The sequence below is a fragment of the Pyrus communis genome, chromosome 2 (assembly GCF_041283825.1).
Source record: "Pyrus communis isolate YQ-2024b chromosome 2, ASM4128382v1, whole genome shotgun sequence".
NCBI classification, from domain to species: Eukaryota; Viridiplantae; Streptophyta; class Magnoliopsida; order Rosales; family Rosaceae; genus Pyrus; species Pyrus communis.
In genome coordinates, this window is record NC_142566.1 from 24,270,262 (window position 1) to 24,297,906 (window position 27,645).

The 27,645-nt window shown below is 36.4% G+C and overlaps 5 protein-coding genes across 7 annotated transcripts; 1 reads left to right on the plus strand and 4 right to left on the minus strand.

Annotated features, from left to right (window-relative positions):
• Positions 1-74: 74 nt before the first annotated feature.
• LOC137747379 (uncharacterized) lies at positions 75-1,005 on the minus strand. The gene has a single exon (XM_068487480.2). The coding sequence runs from the start codon at positions 569-571 to the stop codon at positions 200-202; it is 372 nt and encodes a 123-aa protein (XP_068343581.2). The 5' UTR covers positions 572-1,005; the 3' UTR covers positions 75-199.
• Positions 1,006-1,493: 488 nt separating this feature from the next.
• LOC137746410 (mechanosensitive ion channel protein 10-like) lies at positions 1,494-5,503 on the minus strand. 3 transcript variants are annotated; one of them, XM_088688421.1, is made up of 6 exons: positions 3,741-5,503; positions 3,517-3,640; positions 2,901-3,194; positions 2,618-2,820; positions 1,856-2,151; positions 1,494-1,754 (listed from the first exon to the last, which is right to left on the minus strand). In XM_088688421.1, the coding sequence occupies exons 1-5, from the start codon at positions 5,126-5,128 to the stop codon at positions 1,878-1,880; spliced, it is 2,283 nt and encodes a 760-aa protein (XP_088544547.1). In that variant the 5' UTR covers positions 5,129-5,503; the 3' UTR covers positions 1,494-1,754; positions 1,856-1,877. The 3 variants fall into 3 exon arrangements, with proteins under 3 accessions (XP_088544547.1, XP_088544550.1, XP_068342533.2); XM_088688424.1 differs by having other exon boundaries at positions 1,867-2,151; positions 3,741-5,485; XM_068486432.2 differs by having other exon boundaries at positions 1,860-2,151; positions 3,741-5,485.
• Positions 5,504-14,479: 8,976 nt separating this feature from the next.
• Positions 14,480-15,517, plus strand: LOC137747715 (RING-H2 finger protein ATL16-like). The gene has a single exon (XM_088688433.1). The coding sequence runs from the start codon at positions 14,593-14,595 to the stop codon at positions 15,148-15,150; it is 558 nt and encodes a 185-aa protein (XP_088544559.1). The 5' UTR covers positions 14,480-14,592; the 3' UTR covers positions 15,151-15,517.
• A 145-nt stretch (positions 15,518-15,662) lies between these two features.
• Positions 15,663-17,910, minus strand: LOC137747529 (vacuolar protein sorting-associated protein 2 homolog 1). Its single transcript, XM_068487659.2, has 5 exons — positions 17,673-17,910; positions 16,843-16,973; positions 16,456-16,560; positions 16,071-16,331; positions 15,663-15,963 (listed from the first exon to the last, which is right to left on the minus strand). The coding sequence occupies exons 1-5, from the start codon at positions 17,707-17,709 to the stop codon at positions 15,820-15,822; spliced, it is 678 nt and encodes a 225-aa protein (XP_068343760.1). The 5' UTR covers positions 17,710-17,910; the 3' UTR covers positions 15,663-15,819.
• A 4,889-nt stretch (positions 17,911-22,799) lies between these two features.
• Positions 22,800-24,394, minus strand: LOC137747714 (protein BIG GRAIN 1-like C). The gene has a single exon (XM_068487874.2). The coding sequence runs from the start codon at positions 24,063-24,065 to the stop codon at positions 22,869-22,871; it is 1,197 nt and encodes a 398-aa protein (XP_068343975.1). The 5' UTR covers positions 24,066-24,394; the 3' UTR covers positions 22,800-22,868.
• Positions 24,395-27,645: the final 3,251 nt, after the last annotated feature.

Consider the following 27,645-nt stretch of genomic DNA (forward strand, 5'->3'; position numbering starts at 1 on the left):
CTATTATTTTCATCCTCTACGTTTGCATTGTGTTTCGAACCGTAGCACAAAAATTGAAAAACGAAAGAGCGAAATTTCGGAATTCACAGTTTTCTGCCAAATTACTAGTTGAATAAGAGTCACTTCTTACACGGATGGAAAACAGACAGAAAATTTCTTGACATATACAATAAGATAGATTTGTGAATGCTTCATATCCTCAGCCTCTCTTAACAGGGTCGAAATTGGCCACGCCAACCACAGCACCAACGATCACAACAACTACAACACCGCCGGCCGCAATGCTGAGCAAGAAGTTCTTGAGAGAAGGAGAAACTCCCGAGGCCGCTTCTGCCACTTCCGGGATCACCATTGAGGCGGTGAGCGCGGCCGCCGTGATTCCGGTCACCGCCTTCTCCTTCAAGGAAGCCCTGACTTGGAGCCTCCCGCTCGATTTTGACGCGGCGGGTGCCAATGCCTTTGAGGGCCTTAGTGGCAGTGGCTTGAAGAAGCTCTCGGCGGAGGATTGGATCCTCTTTTGGGTTGCATTGGTCAATGGCACGGCCATTGCAACTGCTGCGGTTGCTGCCATTTTCTCTCTCTAGACTAGCTCAGCTTTCTCTTTCTAAACCGGCTGCTTTTTTCTGTGTAAAATTTGTGTCAGATTTGAGGTGCTTCTTGCTAGATAGTCATAGAGGTGGGGGCTAGGGGGGAAGGGAAGAGGAGCTTACTGAGAGGTGGGAAGTTTGTCAATTATCTTTGTCCGACGTGGCAGCTTCTGTATTGGGATTGGTCGATAAGGTTATCTTATTGGACCAATCACCATCGAGACTGGAATTTGCACCACCCTTCTCATTCGAATTGTCCAATGGCGTCAAACCTCCCAGAGGGGAGTATTTTTGGATGTTACATTCTATCTTGGCTATTTAATTGGGATATATGGACAAGCCAAAACTGGACAAGGGCATTTTAATAATTGTACTGATTTATATTCTGATTCTGCTAAATTTATAAGCAGTTTTATAGAATCAATACCATTTCTATTTTGCTTCTAGAACATTCTAGTAAACTGCTTTTAACAAAAATTTGGATTCTGAATCTCTTCAATTCAATTCCTCCAATTTTAATTACGGTTCTATAAACGAGCTATAATAATTAATTGATCGGATAAAGAAATCGGTTTGGTATACCTTGTATTATTTTTCAAGGTAGTTAATTTTTTTTATTTGCTACTAGCCTTTAAAGGTGGGAGTGTGCTTTACAAAATTTGAGAGCTTAGGTGTGTTTTAATCTGAATCATGATAATAAATCACTCACGCCTACGCTCTTAACTTGTTTACCATAAATTAAATTGCCTAATCTCCTGCTTTATTTTGATCAATACTTTCACGTCATCAATTATAACTTATAAACTGAACGCAACAACCAATCACTTTAATATCGTGTTTTAATATTGAAACTCAGTGTTCCATGTACATATGGCTTCTCATCAAAGGGATTGAAAAAGGTAGAGAGGAAGAAAACTCAAAACTTCATGCATTAAAACAAATCAATTCTAAAATTACAACATCGTGTTTCCACCAGCTCTCACAAATCTCAGTATCTCAGTGTTGAGACCTTTTCCCTTTCCACTGAGCATTCTTCATCAAACTTACTCATACAAAGTGCATAATTTCAATCGAACAATCAAAACTTCCTCGAGATGAATTGTAACACATCCAACATTTTCGTTGTTGTTCCGATTAGACTTGTGGCAACTTCACTCGCACCTCCCCCTGGAAAATGCGACGAAAATTTCAAGTTAATGACACGAGTCAGAATCTTCGCTCATAGTCATAAAACTGGACTGGAACTAAAACAGAAGAAAGGTACATACTTGCAGCATACGCAATGAAAAATCACTGCCACGTTGGTGGAAGTTCTGCAGTGGACGATCCGACATAGCGGAGATGAACTTCTTGAGGCAGAAGTTTATATTTTATACCGAGATCTTCAAATATTTTCTTCAGCTCTAAGACCAAATCCGATCTCCGACTGCTCTTGTCTCCGTAGTTCTGAAAGTTTATGGTATGCGTAACATAAAGAGCCATTTTCATTTTGTTGACGTCCTCAATATCCTTAACCACCACGCTATGGGCAGGACGCCAGTGCTGACTCTTGCTGTCCAAGTACCTGAAATATTCAATTTTCTTCAGCAACTCATTTCTATCGTTCAGAGGTGCGCTTATGCCAGTGGATGTTTGTGTATAGAGAACATACGACAGGAAACCAGAAATACCAACAGCAATCCAAAACCACAAGTAAACAATTCCCGTACCAAAAGAGAAGCAAAACGAAAAAAGGAGCTACATAACCACCAAAAGATACAAACAGATGAATAAAAAGTTATTCTAGGATAGCAGAATAACCCAAACAGAACTTTTTATTGACGAATCCATGCGAGAATCCTAGCTAGCAGCTATCAAACTCTATCTGGTCCAAGGATCCTAAACTCTAATCTTGCATGTCATGATATTGTGACCAAAGCAGCATGCTGTTATAAGTTGGTTTTGTTGAGCTGAGAGAGCCTCTCTATGCATAGATTGAAATTTGAATGCAATATATACTTGAGAGGTCGAGTAAGTTTAAGTCAACGTACTCTTTTATTCTGGCTTTTAGAGCCACAATAGTATCAGCCGTTGTAGAAACGTGAACAGCAAATTCAACAGAATCACCCATCTCCGGACTCCTGTAGAAGTTGCTGATGGGTTTGGAAGCCAGTACTGAATTTGGATAGAAAATTTTCTCGTTGTCATATCTTAGGAAGATCGTTGTCAATATGTTCATCTCTTCAACTATGAGCTGTCAGGTTGAAATATGTCAAGTAAAGTCGTTCTAATAGAAGTGAAAATTTAACTGAGGAATGAAGATTTCGAAGTTACCTGTACTCCATCAACGACACAACGGTCCCCTACATCAAAGGGGTGCATCACAAAGACGAAAATGATTGCTTCAAACACAGTTTTAGCAGTATTACCAAATACAAAGACCACCAGTAAAAGCTGAGATGATATAAAGACCAGTATGTTGGTTGTCAAAAATCCCATCAGAAGTAGCCACACGATAATGATCACAAGAAGCAAAACCCCTGAGGCAAGCCTATTCAGCTCCTCTATCGCTGTCTTAGTGTCATTTAACGAATGTGCCAGAGATTTGCGTTCAAGGTAGACATTCACCTGAAAACAAGAATCAGGTTAAGAGTCCAGAATTGCAACCCGATGTAGCTGACGAAAAAAGAATTGAAATTCAAGGTTCACGACATGTAGAATTAAGATCCTATCAAGGGGTCGTTTATAAGAATTATAACTGTGTGTGACTAGTGAGACAACTGGACATCACAAGAAGTATGTAAACTGTAGTTTGTGGTAGCATTATACATTGTTGGCTTTTTTCTCAGTGTAGAAGTGTCAGGTGAATTCAAAATGCAACTTTTGCGCAGGTGGGTACATAAAACAAAAGAATAAGAAGTTTCAGATACAAAAACCAACTGGAATTTACCAGCCAGTTCTTCAAAGCTTTTCTCTTGATCTTGCCAGTTTCTGCGGCCCCTTCAAACAGAGGTAATACAATGTCGACCTCCTCCTTTTTCATGAAGCGCAAGAGGTCATCTTCCTCAATGTACCTTGTCCATTTAACCGTAAAAATAGTGAGAAAATTAAAGATAAATAAGTCATCAAAAAGGCCGGAGGAACTTTTCAGATAAACAAAAATGAAATTCTTACTTGTTGCTACCCTTGGCGACATTCAGGAATACATCATAAGCCACAGCCTTTGCTTCCCACTCACTAGTAATCTCCTTACCCTTCTGCTCACTCTCCTCATCGTCAAGACTCTCAAGTGTGTCGGAGATGGTAGATAGCCCGGAACTCCTTACCACGTTAATCAACCCTTTCAAAGTCCAAGCAGAAATTTTCTTTTGGTTCATCTTTTTTAGCTTTTCTACATCGATCACCTCTTCTTTGGGCCCTTCCTTCCCCTCCTTTTTCCCTCCCTTTAAATTTTTGAAGCTCAACTGGCCCCTACTCGGGGTCTTCCCGACTCTTTCTGCCATTTCCATCAGAGGAGGCCCGGAAAGGGTGCGGAGAACATACTGATGAAAAATTGATTCTTGAATCCGATCAAAGAATCTATTGCATTGGAACGAAGAAGCTACCACTTTGACAAACAAATTCTTCAACAGCCATATGCCCGCTCCAATTAGACACGAAGCTAGACCCCTTGTAACGTAACCTAGAATCCTAGAGGTTTTCCTTGACCTCTTCACTCCGCGGTCGAACAACAAACCCCATGCCAGAAGAACCAAACCCAACCAAATAAAAATCTGTACGCTTCTTTTCAACCCGTAAACGAAATACAGAACATTCTTCTTAAGCAAAAAGTTCAACTCAATCACGAAAACCAGAACATTGATAAACCATTCTGTGACCAATCTACCACACAAAACAACCAACACCAAGACAGACCATTTCCACAATTCCAACCCCCAATACATCTTCTTTTCCAACTTAGGAACGGTTAAGCAAGCAATCAAAAACCCAACAATACAAGCAAATGCAATCAACTCAATTAGTGCCAACTTTTTCATCTTCTTACCAGACTTCTCACGCACCTTAAGCTTTGCAGTCTTGTAAACCTCCTCATCGTCGTCGTCCTCGCTACCGTTGATCAACGGCGTTCGTGGGGTTATCGGGGCTGATCTCAGAGCGTCTCTAGGTGCTGTGGCTGCGATTTTGGAGCTTGGCGATGCCACATTGGGGGAATTAGCAGTCGACTTCAACTGGGGAATTTCGTCGGTCGCCTTCTTTTCAGCAGGAGGAACCGGCTCCACGAACCTCGACTTGGGCTTCGAGAACGTCGACCGGGAAAACGAATCTCGCCGGGAAGTGGGTTCGGCTGGGATTTTCGGCGGCTTCCCCGGCGGCGGGGAGGGACTCGGCTTTGGGATTTCTGGAGAAGCAGAGCCGGAGACCCTGAGGCTCTGAAGCTCTGTCAGCTGGAGATTCGAGTCTCTTATTTCGTTACTGTATCTCGTTTGTTCTTCTCCGACAGAAATCTGCAAAACCACATCGTTTGTTCCTTTCTTCTCCCCCACGCCTTTTCCCCCTTCCATTGTAACTTTTCTCCGCCACTGAAGCAGAAGATTCAAGCTTTAGATACCCATTTGGACAGTGAGCAAAGTATCAAAACAAGCTTTGTATTTTCCGGGAAAGTTTTCAAATTTCTCGAGAATATTTGCAATGTCCGGAGAGAGACGGAGCTTCAAGCAATTTTGCAGCAGAGTGCTGGTGTAATGTGAGTTTTGGAGAGAGAACGAGAGATTTAATAGGATTTTATGGAAAAGGATTGTGATAGAAAATTAGAAACATAAATTGGGAAGACAAATTTTGACGTTTATTGATGAATATATAAAGTTGTAATGGCGCTGGAAATTATTGACCGACTGATAGAGAGAGACCGACTGAGGAGGCTTCCATTTTGTGTTCTTATTTGAGCCGCGAAATAATAACGAATTTAAACAAATCCGACGACAAACAAACAAAACAAAAAAGAAAAATAAGATAAAAAAAGTGTAGTGACTTTTACCCCCCTAATTTGAAATCCTTTATTTAATTAAAAAATTAAAGAATTTTATGAAACTGAGAAAATTATTTTTCATAAAAATATTTTTGTAAACACAATTTGGCATATAACACTATTTTCAATTATACAATTAATCACTTTTACAGACAAATTTAATATAACAATGATGTGAGAGCACATGTTTATAAGATTGGTTATAATAATTACATATATTTAATACAAGAATAATACTTGCATTCCTTGTTTGAAGTATGACCTCATTCCTACATTTGCAAAAAAAATGTAATTTCATTTTAGAAAATTCATAATCGAAATCGTTCAACTTTTAATCTTCATTTAAAAATTGTCCTTACAAAAAATTATTTGAATCAGAGATCATTTAGTCATCAAAATGTATCAAATAAATCAATGGCTCGTTATTAATAGTTACTTGGTACCTATGTCGTTGATTCAGTTAATATATTTGGATGAGTAAACTAGCTTGATTTCGAATGATATTTTTGTAGGAATGATCTTCAAATGAAGGTTAAGAATTTAAACAGTTTCAATTATAAAGTTTATATAGGAAAGAATCTCATTTGCAAGTGGGAAATGAAATCATATCCCCAAAGAAGAAATGCAAGTATTAACTTTAATACAATCACCTTTTGATATAATAATTAGGATAATGCTTGCATTCCTCTTTAGGGGTGAGCTGATTCTCCCAATTACTTATGACGTATCTTCACCGTAAAACTTTTATAATCAGAACCATTCAATCTTCCAATCTTCATTTGAAGGTAAACTTTACAAAAAAAGTCACTCGAATTGGATATCGTTTAGTCATTTAAATGTATAAAAGAAATCAACAGTTAATCATAAATATGCTACTTGGCACCTGTACCTTTGATTTATTTGATATATTTAGATGACTAAACGATCACGATTCAAATGATTTTTTATAGAGATGATTTTCAAATAAAGATTAAGATATTAAATGTCTCCGATTATAATATTTTTATGGTGAATATATTATTTGCAAGTGGGAAATGAGCATATTCCCAAAGGAAGAATGCAAACATTATTCCAGTAATTATTTGTGGGAATATCTTCTATGTAATCTTACTCTTTTTTTATGAAGAAAAATATTATTATTCTTGTATATACTAAGAAGAGGCTCGCATGCGTATATATATTAACATTTCTGTTCTTGTGTTCTCGTTATTACTTGTTAGTAGGGATCAGCTCGGTTCGGTTTAAAATGGTCCTGAAATTGTGAACCGAATCGAAGAAAAAGACTCAGTTCGGTTTGAAAACCAAGTTTTTTTTTTTTTTTTTTTTGCATGGGTTGGTGGCATGTGGATGGCGCAGCCAGTTTCCTAATCAAGGAAAAGGTCGTCTTCAATCCAAATTATCTCAGGTGTGGAGAATGAGGAAATTAAAAATATAAATTAAACTAGCAACTTGGCTTCAGTGTTTAGGGTTTGCCAATTTTCCTTTATCTTCTGGATCAACTCTCTCAGCTGTCAATCAATTTTTTGTTGTTCAAAGTCAAAGCTGTGTTTGATTAATTAATTTGTGAAGCAAGTGGTCTTTGCCACAGTGGTGAAAAGGTGTTGAGCCCTTACATGATGGTATGAGTTAAAAACACATCCGTGACTAATCTAACAACATCTATCGTTTGACAAAAAAATAAAACATAAAAAAATTTGTGGAATAATGAATTGAAGAGAAGTTAACAATGGTTGCTGCTGATCTGATCATCCACATCGGTGACTAATCTAACAACATCTATCGTTTGACAAAAAAATAAAACATAAAAAAATTTGTGGAATAGTAAATTGAAGAGAAGTTAACAATGGCTGCTGCTGATCTGATCATCTTTCCCTACAGTCGGTGTGGGCTGTATATGGGTTGTAAGTTGGCTATATTATATCTAAAGTGGGCAAGTCTTTATATAAGCATTTAAAACCACTAAGTAGACCAGAAGAAGAAGATGAAACCAAAATCTTGCAGTCTCTATTGACCCCTCAATTTAACTCTCTCAAAATTCGACAGCAACTTTAAAACCTCGTCAGATCGATTTTCTAGCCGAACCACATTACGTACAACTAGAATCCTGAAATTTGTAAAAGATTACTTTGTGGAACCCTGTCTTTAATTAGTTTAATGTCACTGTTGTAAAATGTTACAGGAGAAGGATGAGCACAACAGCCACCAGATGTCGAAGCACTTCAAGATTGATGGGAAGAATCTGTTTCCAGTTTCATAATTAGTCCCTAATATTTGAAATCGATACAATGGGTCAATGAGTTTGCCCACGTCAATTATTTTGGTCATTCCGTAGAAAATCTCGGTTAAATAAGAATAAAATGACAAAAATACTCTCAATTTAACTCTTATTTAATAGAGATTTTTCAATGAATGACTAAAGTGATTGATGGTGGACAAATTTAGTGACAAGGTCCATCGATTTTCAATCACAGAGATCAAAATAAGGAATTATGCCAATCTCAAATATAGGACTTTACTCGTACGTAGAAATCCTATATCGTTCACTTAAAGTATACCATGTGAATTAGTTAGTGATATATATGACGGTTGTAACAGTTACACCAAAACAATTTCATTAAATTGTCATGTACAACTAATCAAGGAATTCATTGGGTGATGTTATGTGCTAGAATATGACCAAACCCTATTTCTGAAGTAATTGGGCCATTCGAGAGCGACTGAATTAGGATTGGAATTTTCTCATGAACCTTAGGGTGTCGAGATGTGATGTGATTTTAATTAGCACAATGTATCAATTAGGTATTAGTCTAGTTGTATCTCTTCTTTATGTTTCAAAAAGGTCCAAAAATTAAGTTTCAATCTCCCCTCTCTCACAACATTAGGATATTTTCTTTCACTACAAGCTTCCAGTTTCACTATTTATTTCTTGTTGCACTCTAGAAATAGCATGCCCAAAAATTTATTGTTTTTTTGCGTTTAACTTGCTGTTGGAAACTTGGGGCCAAAGATTTTTTTTTTTTTTTCTTTTTTTTTGGAACAATGGGACCAAAGAAATTGCTTGAACAAATCATTAGGTTCGTTCTCTCCGAGAGAGAGCCTTTCTCTCTATATTGAGAATTTTTCTCACTTCTAGTGTGAGACTTTTAATCTTGAGCATATCCAGTGGTCTCAACCCTAGTTTCGGCCATGGTTGGTCGTCTTTCTCCCTTTTCTTTCTTCCTCTTCTCTTTTCCTGGCTTTAATTGGTTTTTCCCCTTAATTTCTTTACTGATTTGTACGGTTCTTCTGCTCTTGTGGATATCCCTCCTCTTGGCTCATCCCTATTCCAATCTTTAGTCATGCATCCTGTTGAGATTGTGTGTAGAGATCCAGTTTTTTCACCGGCTCGGGTGTTTCCAACACTACCACCTTATCTATGTTGTCTGCCTTTACCGGCAGTGCCGCTCGTGGGTTTCCACAAATTTCATCTTGGTAGTTGGCTTCTCTTGATTGGTTGCCAACCATCCTGTTTTTATGGTTGTGCTCAAGAAGCAAATTGGAGTTGGAAGTTGTGATTGATGAGGCGATGCTTGATGGAGGAATAGGAATTGGATGGATCGTGTGGAACTGTGAAGGCGGAGATTGCGTGAAGTTTCTAGTTTATGTTGTTTAGTTTTGGTCTTAGGCTAATCTGTTAGTTGGTTCATTTTGTATTTTGTTTTGTTTTTGGCCCATCTTTTGTTTGTTTATATGTTTACTTTGGGCCTTTAGTTTTTTTTGTATATATGTTTTTGTTGGTTGGTAATAGAAAGCAACTTTTTACCCCAAAAAGAAAAAGAAAAAGAAATTGCTTGAACAAGTCCCTAGGGAGAAACGGATAGGATTAAAAGCACACCACAATGTAGAACATAAATATCCTATTGATTTTCCTTATTAACACTAAGATTTGTCAATTGTAGCATATGAAAATAAGGGTATTTAAGATTTGTCAATTGTAGCATATGAAAATAAGGGTATTTCCTGTAGAAGATTGTTTTATCTAACTACTTAAAATGTCACAAAAACTGGATTGATGTCTCTACTAACCAGCCACCGAAACATAATTATTAGACCGACTTACACTTATCTAAAGTCTACGAAATTTTATATGAAGACACTAGACACATAGAGCTACACTCACACAAATTTTTGTGATTTTTGGAGTTGATTTTCTGTTTAAATTAAATCGAACAAAAACAGAACATAAACAGATTTTAAGTAGTTCACAAATTAAGAAAAGCGAGTTAGGGGAATTGCTATCCACCACCAAATAATCATGCAAACATGTTATGTTTCATTGAAATTCCTTTTATTTCTGGATGAAGATGCTCAAGTTGGCTCAATGTTAGAACTCAACCTATTACTCTTTCTTATGTAATATGTTAAGAGAATGGCGTTTTCAACTTAACTTAGTCCCTAGCATGCAATCTAGAATGACGTGTTCATAGATTAACAAGTAGAAATCATTAAGAACGAAAAGAGTTTGAGTCATCATAAGACATCGTAAGTACTAGTGTTGTCTTACTTATCTTAGAAATTGGTTCACATGTTAATCACAATTAACAAGTACTACTCTAGAACATATGTAGGTCCTCATTCGACAAAGGCATGCACACACATATTCACAGCGTTAGAATCCTAGATATGCTTACTAAGTATGCATCCGTAGAAAACACAAAGAATTTATCAATGAGACAAGTAGTGAACCAATTTTCATCCATTCATAAAAGTAATTCAAATAAAATGTCATAACAAACTTGCAATCATATTTGGGGCTTCAAAACAGCCGCTAACTTCTAAAAATTAGTTACACATAATCCTTAAATAAAACCAAAAGAAAGACATGAGTTTGAGAAGATAAAACCGAAAGAAGAGAATGCCAAGACCTCCTTCTTCCTTTCCTTCCTTCCCTAACGATGTTGCCTTGCCTTTTTTTACCCTTTTTTTTTTTTTTCTTTTTCAAAATTATTTCCGTAAAAAATACCCTTTATTTCCTCCCCCAACGCTCCTTTAAACCAATTCTTGCTGCATCATTTCCATAACTCCCCCCACTAATAGCAATTTAGTGTTGACAATAAGTGAGAGAAAATGGTAAAACAATTGTAACTCTTTGGGCAGCTTTTATGCCAATTACTCCCTCTTAATCCTCATCTTTAATTTCATTTCCTCTGATATTTGAACAGGTGTCAGCTGACTTGTTCTTGATTGCATCAGTTTTGGCTGCTAGATTTATTGGGTTTATTACTTTCATAGCAGTTACAAACTGCTCAGTCTCTTTTGAATATTTTAGTATTAAAACGGCCATAACTTCTTCTAGAAAAATGATATTAGCAATCTGCGAAATGCTCCAGAAAATAGACATCCGTAACTTTCCAAGAATATAAGGGTCATTCTCTAATTCATTCTGAGCTGTCCGCAACTTGCTTCCAAAGTCAGCTGATTTGCACAGGCAGTTTTAACGAATTTGTTACTAAAAATCCCACTTGTGCTATTTTTCTTTTATTTGCTTGACAAATCCTACAAAATACAAAAACAAAGTAAATAGCTAAAAAAATATAAGGAACTAACTAAGAAAAGACAAGTGAATTTGATGTAAAATATACGTAAATATGAGCTTATCAGAAACTGATTAAAAAAAGTCTATAGGTAGGAGAGATTTTTCAGTGTGCCGGGAATACAGGCCAATACATCAAGAGGCATAGTATAAGTGGTTGTATTTTTTTTTATTTTTTTTTTTAAGTATCAAACCCCTAATATTATGATACTTAATGTATGGAGCCGTACTCCCGTCACACCAAAAATTTCTCCCTGAGTAGAATGAAAATTAGTAACAATGATAATTTTGTAGACCTTTCCACAAATATGACATGTCTTTGTGTACAACACCAAAAACAATACAAAAAAAACCTAGCAAAGTAGATCATAAGTAAATCATTAGACAAGAAATTAATTAACTAAAATACAAAGGCAGTACTTATAAACCTAACACAAAACATAAACCATAACTAAACATAGCAAACGCAAACAAGAAGAAGATGAAGCTAAAATCTTGCCATCTCCATGGACCCTTCAAATTAACTTTCTCAAAATCCGACTGCAGCTTAAAAATCTCATCAGGTTGTTGATCCTTTAGCCTAACCACGTTACAACTAGAATCCTGAAATTTGTAAAAGATTACTCTGTGGTACCCTCTCATTAGTGCAATATCACTTTTGTAAAGTGCTACAAGAGAAGGAGGAGCACGGTAGATTGCAGATCTCCAAGAACTACAAGACTGATGTTCAATGCTTGTCTCTTGCTCCATACTTTTTTATCATGATCTCCATGACTTATAAGTTCATGAACGTCTCTCTTCTATCAAAATAAATCAAACCATAGGCGAACTTGGTAGTCCACGAGTTGGTTGGAATTAGAACATTCACTATCACTTACCGGCTGTGGTAATTTCCCATCGATCTTCATGATCTTCCTAATAAAAAGCGAATATTGGTTGTTCGTCAGAAGCCAGTACACGTGCCGCATGCTGTTACACAAGGTTGGTGATAAGAACTGAAGAAAACACAAGAGGGTAAACTAATAACATCCTTCAATTTCTTCCATGCCCAACTGTTTGAATCAGACACCTCGCCCATTAGGTTGTCGTAGCTTTTTAGTTTATGGTAAGGGGCTTGTAGACGGAGATTGGAGTTTTAGGATTTGAGAACCGATTAATCTTGTACCTTAAAGGTTTCGAGCTCGATCAACATAACCATGGCAGTTATTCAGGTACCACAGAGGAGCTTCTAGGGTTTTGGCTCATGCAAAACAGTAGGTCATGAGTACTATTCACATATTTGATCTAGACAGGAACAGGCATGAAGTTTAGTAGCGATGAAAGTATTGAAGTCTTGTTGGACTTGTTATCAACAGACCAAGGTTGATGATATTTGTTCTGAATTAAAGACCCAGAAACCGTGCCACTCCTCTTACAACACAAATGCTATAAATAGCAAGATGCTACTAGAAAAATATTAGATCAAGAGGTTTAGTTCTTTGAGTAAATTGTAGCAATGGTTCCTTAACTTTAACTCAATTGGAGCAATGGTTCTTCAACTAAAAATCTATTAGCACTGGTTCCTCAACTCATCAAAACATGCAGCTATAATCCCTCAACTAAAAATTCATTACCAATGGTCCCTCAACTTTAATCCAACTAGAGAAATGGTCCTTCAAGTTTAACCCAACTGGCGAAATGGTTCTTCCAACATAACTCATTTTGATAAAGTTGACAAAAATTATTATAGCTACACGTTTTGATGAGTTGAGGACCAATGGTAATGAATTTTTAGTTGAGGGACCATTGTTACAATTTACTCTTAGTTCTTTTGGTTACTTCATGAGTAAGTCCTCCAAATCTCTATTTTATAGTAAAAAAACATTTAGAAGTCTCATATTGAAGGAAAAAAATTTAGGAAATGTCTATTATTGAAACCGACTATTGCGCTAGACAGTTAAAAAGGCATTCTGAGTCTCTGCATTTAGACATTCTATATTTACCAGTTAATTATTTATACAGTTAACTCCACCTAGCGAGATAAGATTTGATTGTTGTATGTAAGTTTCAACTCAAATTGAAAAATTGTAATTGTAAAGCCATGGTTTACCAATTGAAGGACAAATACTTACACAATATTAGTAAATAAAACAAGGGAATTTAACAAACATTTCTCGGTACTGTTCATTTTAACGAAAAATCACATTTTTACACTAAAAAGTCAATCCTGATACTATTTATTTTACCCTTTATTTTATCCTTATCGTTAAAAATCAAAGTTTTCAAACCTTTTTTATTAATTTTCCTGTCAAACAATCGAACAATAATATATTTATTTAATTGTTGTCTTAGCCAAGAATAAGGCAGCAGACTGAGAGTGAAATAATTCTTATCTATAAATTTAAGTCCCTCTCAAGTCTCATCCACCCTTGCTTGCTATCTTGTGTTTAACTGTGCATTCCTTTTGTCTTCTTCCAATCATTCCTTACCCCCGACAGATTATTAAACAAAGTTTATTATTTCCACAACTACCTAACCACCACGGCTTTTCGATTAACTACTTGTTATAATAAAAATGGTTATCTTGATATACTAGATTAAGAGCTCGTTTGAAAGCGTTTTTAAAATGGCTGAAAGCGTTTTTAAAATGGCTGAAAGCATTTTTTGTGAAAAATATTTTTGGAACCAATTTTAGTACAAATGTAAGTAAATCTTAGAGAAACTTAAATGTTTCCTGAAAGGAGCACATAAAAAACATTTAGTGCTTTTTACAAAAAACACTAAGTTCTTTTGAAACTTCAAATATTTTCTCTAAAAGCACTGTTAGTCATTTAAAAACATTTCCAATCGAGTGTCCAAACTTATTTTGTATATACATTATCTAACATAGGTGAAAATTACAATGAATCCTCTCAACTGTGTTGAAGAATGTGTGTATAAGCAAATGTGTCAATTTTATGTGTCTAAGACTAAGTAGTATTATTTGTTGCATTCCTAATTTCATTAGTAGTGTAATTATGTAAATCTTAGTAGATTATTTGCATAATTCTACAATATTTTTTAGATAATTTTCTTGTCGTAATTGTATTACTTGGAGAGCAAGAATTCTCTCTCTCTTATTAAAATAGATTAAAAAAAAAAAAACAAAACATAGAAATATCCCTTAATTATTAATTAATCTAGACACAAAGCACAAGGAATATATAACACAAAATTCCTCAAGCAGTTCTCTCTCTTCCCCTTCCGCCGGTTTCATGCTTCTCTTTTCCCACAGTAAAATAGGCCAACAACATAATTGTTATTTTAATCTAATTTAAACCTAATTAATAATAACAGGATTAGGGTAGAGAATCTTCTTGATGAAATGAAAACAACTACCTAGTACTAATTTAACGCCCCTCCTCCCCTCCAAATCCTATTGCCACTTTCGCCAAAACCCCCCCAAAAAAATGGGTTACAAGCTCCACACAATACAAAGCCCTTTTTCACAGCCACCGCAGCCCCCGCCTACTCCGCCACCAAAAACAAACTTACCCATGTTCTATTACGGCCTCATAATCGTCTCAGTAGCCGCCATAATCCTAGCCATGTACAACCTTATCTTCGTCAAACTGACTTCGAACCGCCACGACCAGTCTCCGCTACCAAGATCATCAATCAGTTTGGTTGATCTCTCAAGAACAAGGAGGAGTAGGAGCTTTGAGAACTTGGACAGCTTCATGTACAAGAAGAACGAGGGGTCAACGTCAAAAGATGAAAGTTGTGTCGAATGTGCTGTTTGCTTGTCAGTTTTTGAGGACGGAGAAGAAGTAAGAAAGCTTCCTACTTGCAAGCACTCCTTTCATGCTCCTTGCATAGACATGTGGCTCAACTCTCACTCCGACTGCCCGCTCTGTCGCACTCCGCTGCCGGCGAGCTCATGGAGTCATCCACAGCTGACTACTACGCCGGAGGAGAATTCCAGAGAAGTCCTGCTTGCAAGCGCTCCTTTCATGCTCCTTGCATAGACATGTGGCTCAACTCTCACTCCGACTGCCCGCTCTGTCGCACTCCCCTGCCGGCGAGCTCATGGAGTCATCCGCAGCTGACTACTACGCCGGAGGAGAATTCCAGAGAAGTCCTGCTACTGTGAGCTTTCTAGGGTTTCCTTTTTTCGGCTTTTTTTTTCATTTCCATATCTAGGGTTTCTTGGATTTTGTTGGTTTGTGTAGGACGATGGTATCAAGGAGTGGATTGTAGAAAACAAGGATTAGTTGGAGATATTTTTATAATTATCAGGAACACAAGTTACGTGATACACCATTTCACGTATTATAATAAAGATAAACGATAGAGCTAATACCCTTCTTTTAGGGTATATTAACACAAAACAAATCAACTTATTGTGATTTGAGTAGAATAGTAATGTTACTTGGCCACGTTCATAGTACACTCGATTAGATGAACGGAGTGTAAACATATTTTGCCTTTCAATTGGTTCCATCATTGTGTTCAAGCTCAAATTCCCTCTCGCAGAATATTTTTTGTGTACAAACTCATCGAATGTAATTTTATTAAAATATGTCCGTCTCAGATCCTAATTCGATAAATTCCGGCATAAATTTCTCACAGATATTACAATGCCCAAAGTTACTCTCACCCTTCACACTATGCCAATAATATACAAGAGATGAAATCTACATCCTTCTTAAATTGTCTAGCCTCGCCTGTAAATCACTATCTATCCCACCGTCATCAGCTCCAGCTGCCGCTGTTTCAACTTGTGGAACTTTGTTCTTCGCAGCCGGTGCAGCAACAGCAGCGGATGGTGCATTAACAAGCTGCAGAGAAGAAGAAAACCGAAAAATCGTTATTGCTGCTCAAAAATTTTAATTCTTGGTAATCAGAGTGCAGAGGAAAAATCTATTTATCTACTGATGTAAAGTACCTCTTGGTTGACGTCAATTCCAATCTCATCAAGAACTTGGCTCACTAGTTCGTCGGTTTCCTCCTCTTCCTCATCTCCTTCCAGCGCATCATCAATGGCATCGCCCATCACCTCAGTTGTCAATTCCATCTTCTCATTCTGCCTCTCGAATTCTTGCATAATTTTCTGCAGTGATGGCAAGTTCATCTGCCTGTTCATCTGGCCCATTGCCTTTGTCACTCCTTTCATCGCCTCTCCCATAGCTTGTGTCGATTTCAATGTCTGAAAAGAAAAAGTGAATTTTAGAACCCAACCCATCCAATATGATAACAAAAAAATGACGGTGTTAAAAATTGCGAAAGAAACTTTCATTCATATAATTAAAAAGGGATAATGTAGGATATACCTGAATTCTAAGAGATACACCCTGGAGTTGTGATTTGAGCTTGTAGAACTTTTCAATCTGATGCCGTGTTCGAACAAGGTCTTTCGCCATAACTTTAACAGCTCCCTGAAACAAAGTTGGACAAATAAAAACCACAGTTAGGCTTTGTGACCATCAAATCAAAGTCATATACACTACAAGATAAACACGGAAAATGTTCAACGCATGTATAACACCAACTGCATAACTAAAACTCAGCAACAGATAATTAGGCAACAATGAGCCGAGGGAGTTTAGGTCTGCGGTCAACAGTAGATCAGCCACAGAGTGCAGACAGAGGAAGATACTAAAATCGACCTTCACGAACAATAAAGCAAAACAACAAGTAGCAGAGAGAAAATAACATACCATCTGCCCTTGCTTGGCACTTTTCTTAATCTCTAGAATTAGTTTCTTCTCTTGTCCTTGGAGAGCTCCTCTCTCCCTCTCTATTTCTCGAATAGATTTGTCCAACATCCTCTTGTTTTCCCGCAAAAGTTCTGAAATCTCAAATTCAGACGCATAAGCACAATTTCAGCTTATAAAAAAGTAATTCTTAAAGAACACTGATATGAATAACAAAATAGTGTTACGTGTCCAAAAACCAAACAACCGGATTACCAATTGAGCAATCAAATTCAGATATCGATGTGCAAATAACGGTGTATAATGCAGAAACCAAAGATTATCAATAATTATAGACATCCTTGTGCTTCAAGTACTTAGAATTTCTTCATTTCGTCTATACATAACCCAATTGAAGGTTACACATTACAAATTTACACACCACTACAGGTTCAACTCCGGATATCGGGTGGAATTTAAGGTCTATAATCATTACGACGCCTACTACGTATACAGATATATTGAAAAACTAAGCACTGGAAAAAGCATTGACTAACTAGATTGAATTGTAAAGCATAAATTTTTTATATCAGCTCCTAAGCATCAATAATTAGCAACAAAAATCATTAAATTCTTTGATTAACACACAAATTATTTAAATTTCTCGATTTGCTCCAATCAGTCCCTCTATAATTTCCAAATCTATTAAAACATAACACAAAATTCCCAATTTTGTTCAAAGATGCTACAAATTTTACATCAGGAAAGACAAATATCAAAGAAATTCAACAAATCAAAACCCTCAATAACATAAAACCAAACCAAATTCACCAAAACTGGATCAATCTACGAACCTGCGGGCGTCTTCCGCTTCCCGAAGAGGAAACTCATGGCGCCGGATCGAAGGGTCGAAAATCAATCTGAAACTTCTCCTGCCCGGATCGGATCAGATCGTCCCTGCGCGCGTTCGACTCCGATTTCTCAGAAAACCGATTGAATTCGTCGGCTTTTCAAAGCTTTTGCCTCTCGATTCGTCGAGCTTTCCCTTCACGCGGTGTGTTTGTGTAGTGGTTAAGGAATGGAAGCGTCGTCGACGACGACGACACACCTTAAACGCTGCAAACCTCTAGTGCTGGGCCCCGCACGATCGTTTTTTTCGTACGATTTTTGTTAAACTGTTTCTCGAAGGCCCAATGGACCTTCTCAAATTGCATCTGAGGCCCGTACGGTGATATTTGGGCTTTGAATGGAGGCCCATATTTGGGGGTCGGCGTTTTTGTCAGAAGTTGGTTGGTTTAACCGCACGCGGGAAAAGGCGTCTGGCGTTTTTACGGTTTTTTGTTTAAACCGCCGAGTGAAAGCTGTACATTTGCAGCTGACAGCAACAGAGCGCACGGGTGCACGTGGGGAGCATTGGTCTTAAAGACACCGGGAAGACGCAGACAGGGTTCAGGGAGTCACGTGCGGGTTGTCCCACTACGTCGTACGTGAGAGTATAATATACTGTTCCTTTAGCATCCGCCTTTGGAACTCACGGTTTGTTCGGAAGTACTTATTTCATAACTCTTTCAAAAAAAAAAAAAAAAAAAAAAAGCTTCTAATGAAAGCATGAAGTAAGTTTCATAAACATTTTGAGTGTTTCTTGAAGAATTAATGTTTTTGAAAATTTGTATGACTGTTAAATAACTATTTTATTTTTATTTTTTATTTTCAGTTGTTTCTAATTTGAACACTTAAATCAAAATTATTCGAAAAAACTATTTCTTTGCGTTTTCAAAAATTATCTTTCAATTTTTTATTTTTTTCGTAATTGAAAACTAATGATAGTTACTAAACAAGTTTTCTTATGTCAAGTTTTTCCTTAAGTACAAAACTAAAAATTGAAAACTGAAATCTAAAGTTTTAAAACTGCCCCTTAAACTTTTCTATAAAAATCATGTCCAAAATGATTATGAATCCACAAAAACACTTTTAGTCATTTGAAAACAAACTCTAACCGATGTTTGCTTTAAATATGCCAACAAGATCCTTTCAGGATCCTTTTGATGAGGATCCTGGAGATCCGTAAATCGTATTCATTCATCGTATATTTTACGGTCAATTTTTATAACGAGGATTTGAATTCTATGGAGTCTAACTATGGGATGCGCATTCATTCTTTATTGAAGAACGTGTTGTTATTATGAAATTCAAATATCATTTTCAATAAGAAAACCTACTAATTCGATACATTTTCAAGAATATCAACAAAGGCTAGTTCTCCTTCGCAGGAAACTTTTATTTAATGACCAAATACTGAACAATTTACTACCATCAATACTCAAAATTGCTCTTTCAAACAATAAGCATAGTAGATTTCTATTGCTTGTACAAAATTCTACGGTACTCCAAAATATAAGATATTTCAAACTTTTTAACTATTAGACCTTAATTTTGGGAAATTTGTAAAAGTAACTAAAATTTAGACCCCATATAGAAATTATAGCCACATTTTTAATTTTATGATAATTATAACCAAAATTTAATATGAAAGTACTAATATACCCATACAGTTCTCCAATGAACTCCACTTCTTTTTCCTCCATACTCCACCATAGATCTCTTCGACTCTTCCTTCTCTAATTTGGTACTTCTCTTCTGCTTATACAATCAGACCCAAAAAAATTGACATTTTGTTGTTTGCTTTTGGAGTCACAAGTCTGGAGCATACACGTGGAAGGAAATGCAGCAACATAAATTGATTTGGGAATGGTTTTCTTTGCGTCTGGTTCCGTTTTCTTTCTGGTTTTTCTCTACACTGCCGTAAATATCCAAACTTCTTCCACCTTTAGATAATCCTTTACCAAGTAAATATGCCTTGAGCAAAGCTACATTTGGGACAAAATTGTAGACTATGCTTTTGGGTTTCATTTGAATTCCTAGAGATTGCCAGCAAATTTATGCTAATGAGGCAATTTGTCCTCAGTGAACAAGATATGAAGAAACAGGGTTCTACTTTTCAGCAGAAATGAAGCTTTCTAGGATGCCACTCTGTGTGAAAAAGCTAGGTTTAAAGGTGTATGGGTAATTTTGTATTAAGTTTTGGTTATAATTATCATAAATTTAAAACGGTGGTCATAATTCTATATGAGGTCCAAATTTTGGTTATTTTTCCAAATTTCCCCTTCATTTTTTGTGTATTGGACCAAAAATTTAACAATTATAAAACCCATAAAAAAATGCTAAGGAGACTTTCTCAAAGCAGGAATTCTCCATAGACTGTCTGTCACTACACAATTTAACTTTAATTCTCGTACTAACATTAAATATTATGCAAAAAAAATATAAGATAAAAATTTTATTTTGAGAAAATCACCTTAACATTTATCAACTCAAAATATTCAATATTCCGAAACACTGGATAAATCCTTGTAGCTGAAAAGACAATTGCATAATTTTATTTTGGACTCACATATGTTATGGAAATCATGCAAATAATGCAGAATGGGCAACTGGCATACTGGCAATCTGGCAGATTGCAGAGAACCTAACCAGTTCTCTGCAGCGGCCACCCGTTAAGATCATTAGTCACAGACAAATATGGAGAAGATCCAACCACAGATAGCTGGTGCGTGGTCCTCCTCCAGTCCTGCTCCTCTATATATATCTGCTCTGTGTTCATATAATTCAAATTAATTATATAAAGAATTACTATCAATTTGCTCACATGCATTTGTTTTAAATCATCCTCCATTAATCAATTTTCCAGGCTATTTGCCACGGATTTATGCACGGTTGTTGAGAAACACGAAGTGATTTATTTGGTAGATTGCAATTTCCTATTTGTTTATACGTGCTTATGCGATCACTAGAACAGTACGGTATTTTTATTCACTAAGTAAGAAACTTTAAGTTCGTTTCATGTAGATAATGAGTTTGATATCATATTTTGCGGATCTCGCTTAGCTTAAATTATTGATATGTTGATCATGTTGGTTTACACTAAAATGTGTTGTTCAAATTTACAATTGACAAAAAGACATTATTGATCGTGTTTCGCCCTTAAAAATTGAAATTGGTGACCACAAATATAAATTGAAGACATGTATTGCTTTCAGATCTTCAACTCATGTTAACACACTGATTAACCAAGATATATAGAGCCATATGTTAACTTAATATCTTGACTAACTAAATTTTCCCTCTCATTTCACTACAACAACCACCAAATATTATTTCACTCAACAGGATTTAGGTGTATGAATTCTAGAACATCACGGTATTCGGTTTTGCACCTTCTTTTCAGGCCTTCGTTTACCCTTTTTGCATGAGCCTCCTTGTTATAGTTGCATCTTCAAATTGGAGCATCTATAAATCTTATTTTCAATTGCCGCCACTCTTACTTTACCTTCCATCCCGTTTCACTAAGATACCAAATTTTTGTAATTTTTATTCAAATTTTTTTTTTTTTTCACTTTTGAGAAGCAATTGAGAGCTAATGTGCTCAAAGTCAATGAAGGGGGGCCAATATAGGTGTCCCATTAGCCATCCCAAGAATATATATAGATTTGAAGATCTAAGAACTTTAATCTTCTCCTATGGTGTAAAAGTTTTGTTGGGATATATGCCTTAATGCTTGATCCTGCAAATATATTGACTTCTTAGATTCCTCCATGAGTGGCCCCCTCCTTGTCTCCCAAGGTTCAAAACTCTTCAAATTTCAATCCCTAATCTCATTTCTGCACATTCAGATCATCTTTAAGATTTAGCATTGTCTTCCTGTTCATGGATGTTGCAATGTGTCTAATGGCCAACTCAATAATGAATCCTACTGTATCTCTACCGAGCGACGGAGTAGAATTTTATGCGTTCGACTTAAATATGTAATGAAATATTTTAAGTGACATAATAACTTTGCTGTCACAATCTATTGAAATTCAATCATTTTGTATCTGTAAAGAAAAGAGCAGGTTGTAGCAATAGTCTCACAACTTTAACTGAATTGGAGTAATAGTTCTTCAACTAAAAATCTGTGACTATTGGTCATTTAATTCATCAAAACGTGCTACTATGGTTCTTTTCGTTATTTTTATCGAAATGAGTCACGTGCTACACACACGAGATTGAATCAAGGGGCAAATATGAAAAATCAAATGAAAAAATTGTGCAATGATCCCTCACTTTTAACACAATTGAAGTAATGATCCCTCAACTTTAAACCAATTGTAGCAATGGTTCTTCCACCAACACTCATTTTGACAAAAGTTCTAGTGGAATTGACGAAATAGACCATAGATATATGTTTTGACGAATTAAAAGACCGATGAGCATATATTTTTAGTTGAGTAACCAGGCAACACAATTTTTGAAAACCCTTGCCAATCCTGCTGTGCTGACCAATATAATTTATATTTCTGCTGTGCAGACAATAATTAAATGGCCGAAAAGCTCTGAGTTGTTAATCATTTCTAACCCCTTTGAGGCCAAAGTGATTGAAATTTTTACCTGTAAACACTTGAGGTGGTTGAGGCCATGTGCTAAAGCACCAAGCAAGAACTGCTAGATAGCTGCTTTCACTTTCTCTCTTCTCTAGCAGATAACATTGGTGTGGTTTTACTTTTTCCATTCTCTCTTTTCAATCTGCTTTTTTTTATAGTACTTATAGCTTAAGCGTGTGAATGTGACATCAACAGAGAAAGTGCTTCCAAAGTGCTTGCAGTTTGAGCAACGCTATCTTATCATGTTTGTGTTGTTGGGAGTGTAAATTCAAACCATGTACATCGGCAAGAAAGCGCTTATATGTAGCTTGAGTATTGTTTTCTCATCAAATTTTATTTTATCACGATAATGTTTATGTTGTAAAATTGTAAACCTAAACACATTTTCTGGCAGAAAGGTCGTTCGAAGTACTTGTAGTTTAAGTAAATTCGTTTGTCAAACTTATGTTATTAGACACTGAATCTAAACCGTAAAAATTAACTAAATAATAACTTACTCAAGAATTTGAAAGTAGAAACCTTTAATTAATTTGCTCAACCTTTTCACTAGAAAAAAATAAAGAAAAAAGAAAATTACAAGAACCCTTGGGCAATAGCTTGATTGGTTCTGAAATTAGTAGTCTCATACACTGGAAGTTCTTCCATGTACCTTCCAACCCCAACTGGATGATTCAGCTCAAAAAGATCAGAACTTGAACAACTCGCGGCATCATGATCACTTCCTTCATCATCTGCATTGTCACAAAAACTTCTCACAAAAGTTGGACCAACCGCGCCCGTCGTCCTATAACTTGTTGGACTAACCGCACAAGTCTTCCTGTAACTCGTTGATTTTGTGGTACAATTGAATGTAACCAGGTCTTGCGTTCGACTCTCGCCCGATTGGATCAGCGTATCATAATTAGCAGGACAAGACCTTGCATATTTTTGAAAAGAGGGTTTTGGCATCAAGCTTGGGTCTTCTTCAAACACACATTTGTGGTCGCTTGAAAGCTGAGAATCCTCACCGAGAATCATTCTCATCGGGTAAAATCTAACCGTCCTTTTCATGCCATTGCTCGATTTTTTCGCTCTTGAAGACGGTTTGCTCAAGCAAGACCTTGAGAAAGTAGAAGCCGGCGCAGAAGAAGAAGAACAAGATGATTTCGAATTCGACACATGCTCTGTGATGCTCACATCTTCCACAGCTCCAACATGACACAGTTTTGCCTTTTTGACGTTCCCGGAATTAAAAATTGAATTGATGAAGCTCGCAATACGCCCGCCGGGGGAAATAGGTTGCTTCACTTTCTTCAGTTCTCCATAGATTTTCAAAGCTCGGAGCTTTGTCTTTGAAAACCCGCCTCCTCCGCTACTCTCACTCTTTTCCTTCTCCTCGAACCGCACGAACCTCCCCTCGACCGCCTTCGGCTTTATTCTTGATCTGTAGCTCGAATCTGTTTCGGAAGACGAAAATGCAGCTCCCGAGCTCGACTCCGAGGAACTCGAAGCGGAGTTCGAGAACATAGAGCTGTGAACATTCTGCTTCTCGACCCATTTCTCAATCATAATAGCCCTTCGTAGATTAACCTTCTCTTTGCCTCCTTTAGCAGAGCAGCTCTGTTTCTTTACCATTGTACTCGAATCTCGAACATAACCCTGATCTCCGTCTCCACCGCTCGATTCATCAATCGAGCGGTAGATGGAGTCGAGCAGCGAAGAAGAGAAAGACGGGTTTCTTCTTCGCCTCGAAAACGTTTCTTCTCTCGGTGACCTCTCCCTCACATACATCTTGATTTGCTTACACAAAATTTACAGAGGAAAAAACAGAGTTTTATAGGCAAAAAACAGAGGACACAGAGAGTGTGATAAAAGCAGAGGACAGTGAGAAATAGTTTAAGAAGATGCGTTTGCTGGAGTGTCTGCTTAGAGAAGGTCAAAAGCTGCCGAAGGGAATTTTATAGGGTGCAAGTAGATCATGTGAAAGAACAAGAAAGAACAGGGAGAGATTGCAAGTTCCCTCTGTTTTTATATCAGAAATGTTATCACGGTTGCGAAGTGACCAAGGCCACCTCCAGCCAAGGATATAGGACACTTTTAGCTTGAATATTGGTAAAATCTAACTCCCATCAAGGGCTAAAATGAACTTGTCAAAAAGAATCAGCGTGAATTTAGCCAAGAGCTAGAGACATACGGCAAGCCCTCTCCCATCGATGGGACTTTCACATGCACATCGCAAGTCAAGATAGAAAAATTTGGAGCTTGTTTGAAATCGTTGTGCTTTAAGAATAATCAACTATAGAATAAAGTAGATGAGTGTTTTCAAACTGTGTTGTGAGTATGAAAAACAATGTTCTTTATAAGGGCTACTTTTAGCCCTTTATGACTGAAGATGACCTAAGAACACATCGTCAAGCACTTTTGAATTTGTTATCAAAGATGGTAATCGAAAGGAGGAGACTCGTTTTTATATATATTTTTTTTGTTTCTTTTGTAGTAAAGTTTGTGCGCAACAAAGAGCGAGAACGGAGATTGGAAAGAAACCAGGAGGATCCTCGCCGGATTCTCTTTGTGAGGATCCTGGGATCCTCCAATCACATCCGTTCATCGTATATTGTGCAGTAAAAAATTATTGTAAAATTTTTATTTAAAATTAAATATAAACAATACTTGACAAAAAATTAATCGCACGATATACGATGAACGAATATAATTAGAGGATTTTCGAAATTCTCAAAAAAAAGATCCGACGAGTATCCTCTCTCGGAAAGAAAAACAAACACAGAGAGAAAGTAGGATTTTGGGAATAAATTAAAAAAGAAAGTGCCGTGCGTGCGGGTGAATTATGGTTTTTGCGGGTCTTCCAGGCTGGCGTACTTTATTTTTGGGGTTTACAAGTTATGCTGTGTTTCAATTTTCTTTTTGAAGTAGAAAATATCTGTGCTTGGTTGCAAGTGGTAACTTTATTGATTCTTCCTTTTGATTTTGGATGGTAAAACTAATGAGTGGATGAATTTTTTTGTTTCTTTTTCGATTATTTCTTGTACGATTATTTCATATCCAACTCTTGAGATTCATTGCGTTCTTAGTCGTGACGGATTCATGATTTGAACCTTAAAGGGCTTCAGTAGATACGAACATAGCACGAAGTGCGTAAAAAAAAAATTCGTTTATTCACATAGTGACCTTATTGTGCACATGTCAACGGATATCGACATATGTTAAAGCAATCTGATGAGTGATATAGAGAGAATTTGTCGAGTGTTGTTTATACAACATCTCGAGATATGCTTAGCATGCATTTCATCGAACACTTGGTAAGCACAAAAGTCATTTGTACTAAACGTTCGAAGGATCCTCGAAACATTTTCATATGTATATTTTTTAGACTCGGGTGGTCTCGGGACCACCTTGATCCCCATTTCCATCCACCCTTGGTTCTTAGCATATGATAAATTTGTTTTTTTAGTGAAAAAAAAAAAAAAAAAAAACATAATATTAGACAAGACTATAACGATGTATTGAAAATCTTAAGCTAAACAATTTCCACGATGAAAATAATAAAATATAAATAACCTCTATAAGACAGATACAGATGGAGGCTTGTAACTATTTGATCGGAATAGAACTTTTAACATATTTGCTAGGCAATGACACTTTTATGGTAATATATATGGAAAATTTTATTTGAACTCATGTAACTTCTTTCTATACCTAATTTAAATTTAAATTATTAATTGTCTATTTTACCCTATTACATAATTACTATTAAGTACAAAATGAAATTAATAATAAAACTTAAATTTATCAATAGACCCATTAAACCCGACCATCACTTCTTGTTTATCCTACGTTCATTTTGGCTAAAACCCTAATAGGTCTTGTAGGGAAAAACAAGTTTTTCTATTGATGGATGGTGGTTTTGAAGTTTTGAATCCTCTAATTAAGGTATGACTCAATTAATGAATATTTTATTCTTTTGATTTCAATTTTTTTTTAAGTCTAGAAGATGAGTATTTAGGTTTCAATTTTTTTCATCAATCCCGAATGGTTTGTTAAACTTTCTGCAATTGGAAATTTCTAAGGAAAAACTTCTTACCAATGTTCTTAAATTATAAATTTCCTTACTTGTTGATAAATATAAGGGGATGAATTGTTTGATTTGTTGCTTATGCACATCAGTAGAAAGAAAAAAGGTAAATGTCTGGGTTTGGTAGCAGAAAGAAAAAAAAAAAAAAAAAAAAAAAGTAGTCATGGAAATGATAGTGGGAAGAGGGGGGTGGGGCAAGGACACCTCTTTAAAAAAAAAAAAATCAATTACAGATGTTATTTTATAAAGAGAATTGGTGTAAAGATAACTTAAAATTTTGAATTGGGTTTGAGAGGGTGGTTTAGGTAATAAATTTAGGTTTAAGGAGATATTAATTCTTTAATAAAAAACAATATAGGTGAAGAGAGTAAGTGTGATATCTCACATCGCCCATGGGAGTGATCCTTATATGTATATTCTCATCCCTACCCAGCACAAGGCCTTTTGGGAGCTCACTGGTTTCGGGTTCCGTAAGAACTCCGAAATTAAGCGAGAAGGGGGCTTGAGCAATCCCATGATGGGTGATCCACTGGGAAGTTACTCGTGAGTTCCCAAAAACAAAACCGTGAGGGAATGGTAAGCCCAAAGCGGACAATATCGTGCTACGGTGGTGGAACGGACCCGGGAAGTGGTCCCGCCCGGACGGGGATGTGACAATAAGTTGGATGTGGAAAGAAGTTACATGGGTTCAAATAAAATTCTCCAATATATATTCTTCCTGTATTTGATGAAATTACTCTTGTTTCTCAACAAATTTTATAAGTTCCATGAAAATCGCCATTTGAGCCTCGTAAAGATCTCTAAAGCTGTTATGAATAAAAATGATACAAATGCGTATTAAAGCTACATGTTTCTAAGAATTTTGCGTATTTCTTTACAATAATCAGAGTTTGTAGAAGTATGCAGGAAAAAAGAATTTGTAGTTCAAATGCTTGAAAGAATTAGAGTTTGTACAAGCACGCAAAAAAAAAAAGGATTTGTAGTTCAATTGCTTAAAAGCATGTACATTTATAACAGAGATCTTAAATTTGATTCTTCTCGCCCACCATCATTTGTGAACTCATCAATGACCAATTCAATTTTCACTTCACTCATCTCATATGGGCTTCTTTTTTTGCCCCTTCCCGGGTTTTGATGGACTTTACATTGTACTAGCGTGGATTTGGCCCATTGACTTCGGCTTTGATAACCAATCACCTTTTTATTTTTTGGCGAAACTAATTTACTTGCTTATTTACTACGAGAAAAAGATTCGAACTGGATGCAAAGACGAGGAAAAGA

Bases quoted from the DNA above. Each gene is read 5' to 3' on its own strand.
- LOC137747715 (XM_088688433.1), top strand. From the start codon at position 14,593: ATGGGTTACAAGCTCCACACAATACAAAGCCCTTTTTCACAGCCACCG.
- LOC137747714 (XM_068487874.2), bottom strand. From the start codon at position 24,065: ATGTATGTGAGGGAGAGGTCACCGAGAGAAGAAACGTTTTCGAGGCGA.
- LOC137746410 (XM_088688421.1), bottom strand. From the start codon at position 5,128: ATGGAAGGGGGAAAAGGCGTGGGGGAGAAGAAAGGAACAAACGATGTG. The intron at 3,641-3,740 runs GTAAGAATTTCA...TAAATGGACAAG, and splicing joins GTCGCCAAGGGTAGCAACAA to GTACATTGAGGAAGATGACC. The intron at 2,152-2,617 runs GTACGTTGACTT...TGAATATTTCAG, and splicing joins CTAAAAGCCAGAATAAAAGA to GTACTTGGACAGCAAGAGTC.
- LOC137747379 (XM_068487480.2), bottom strand. From the start codon at position 571: ATGGCAGCAACCGCAGCAGTTGCAATGGCCGTGCCATTGACCAATGCA.
- LOC137747529 (XM_068487659.2), bottom strand. From the start codon at position 17,709: ATGAGTTTCCTCTTCGGGAAGCGGAAGACGCCCGCAG. The intron at 16,974-17,672 runs GTTCGTAGATTG...TTGAGATTTCAG, and splicing joins GAAGCGGAAGACGCCCGCAG to AACTTTTGCGGGAAAACAAG. The intron at 16,332-16,455 runs GTATATCCTACA...TTTTCTTTTCAG, and splicing joins GTGTATCTCTTAGAATTCAG to ACATTGAAATCGACACAAGC.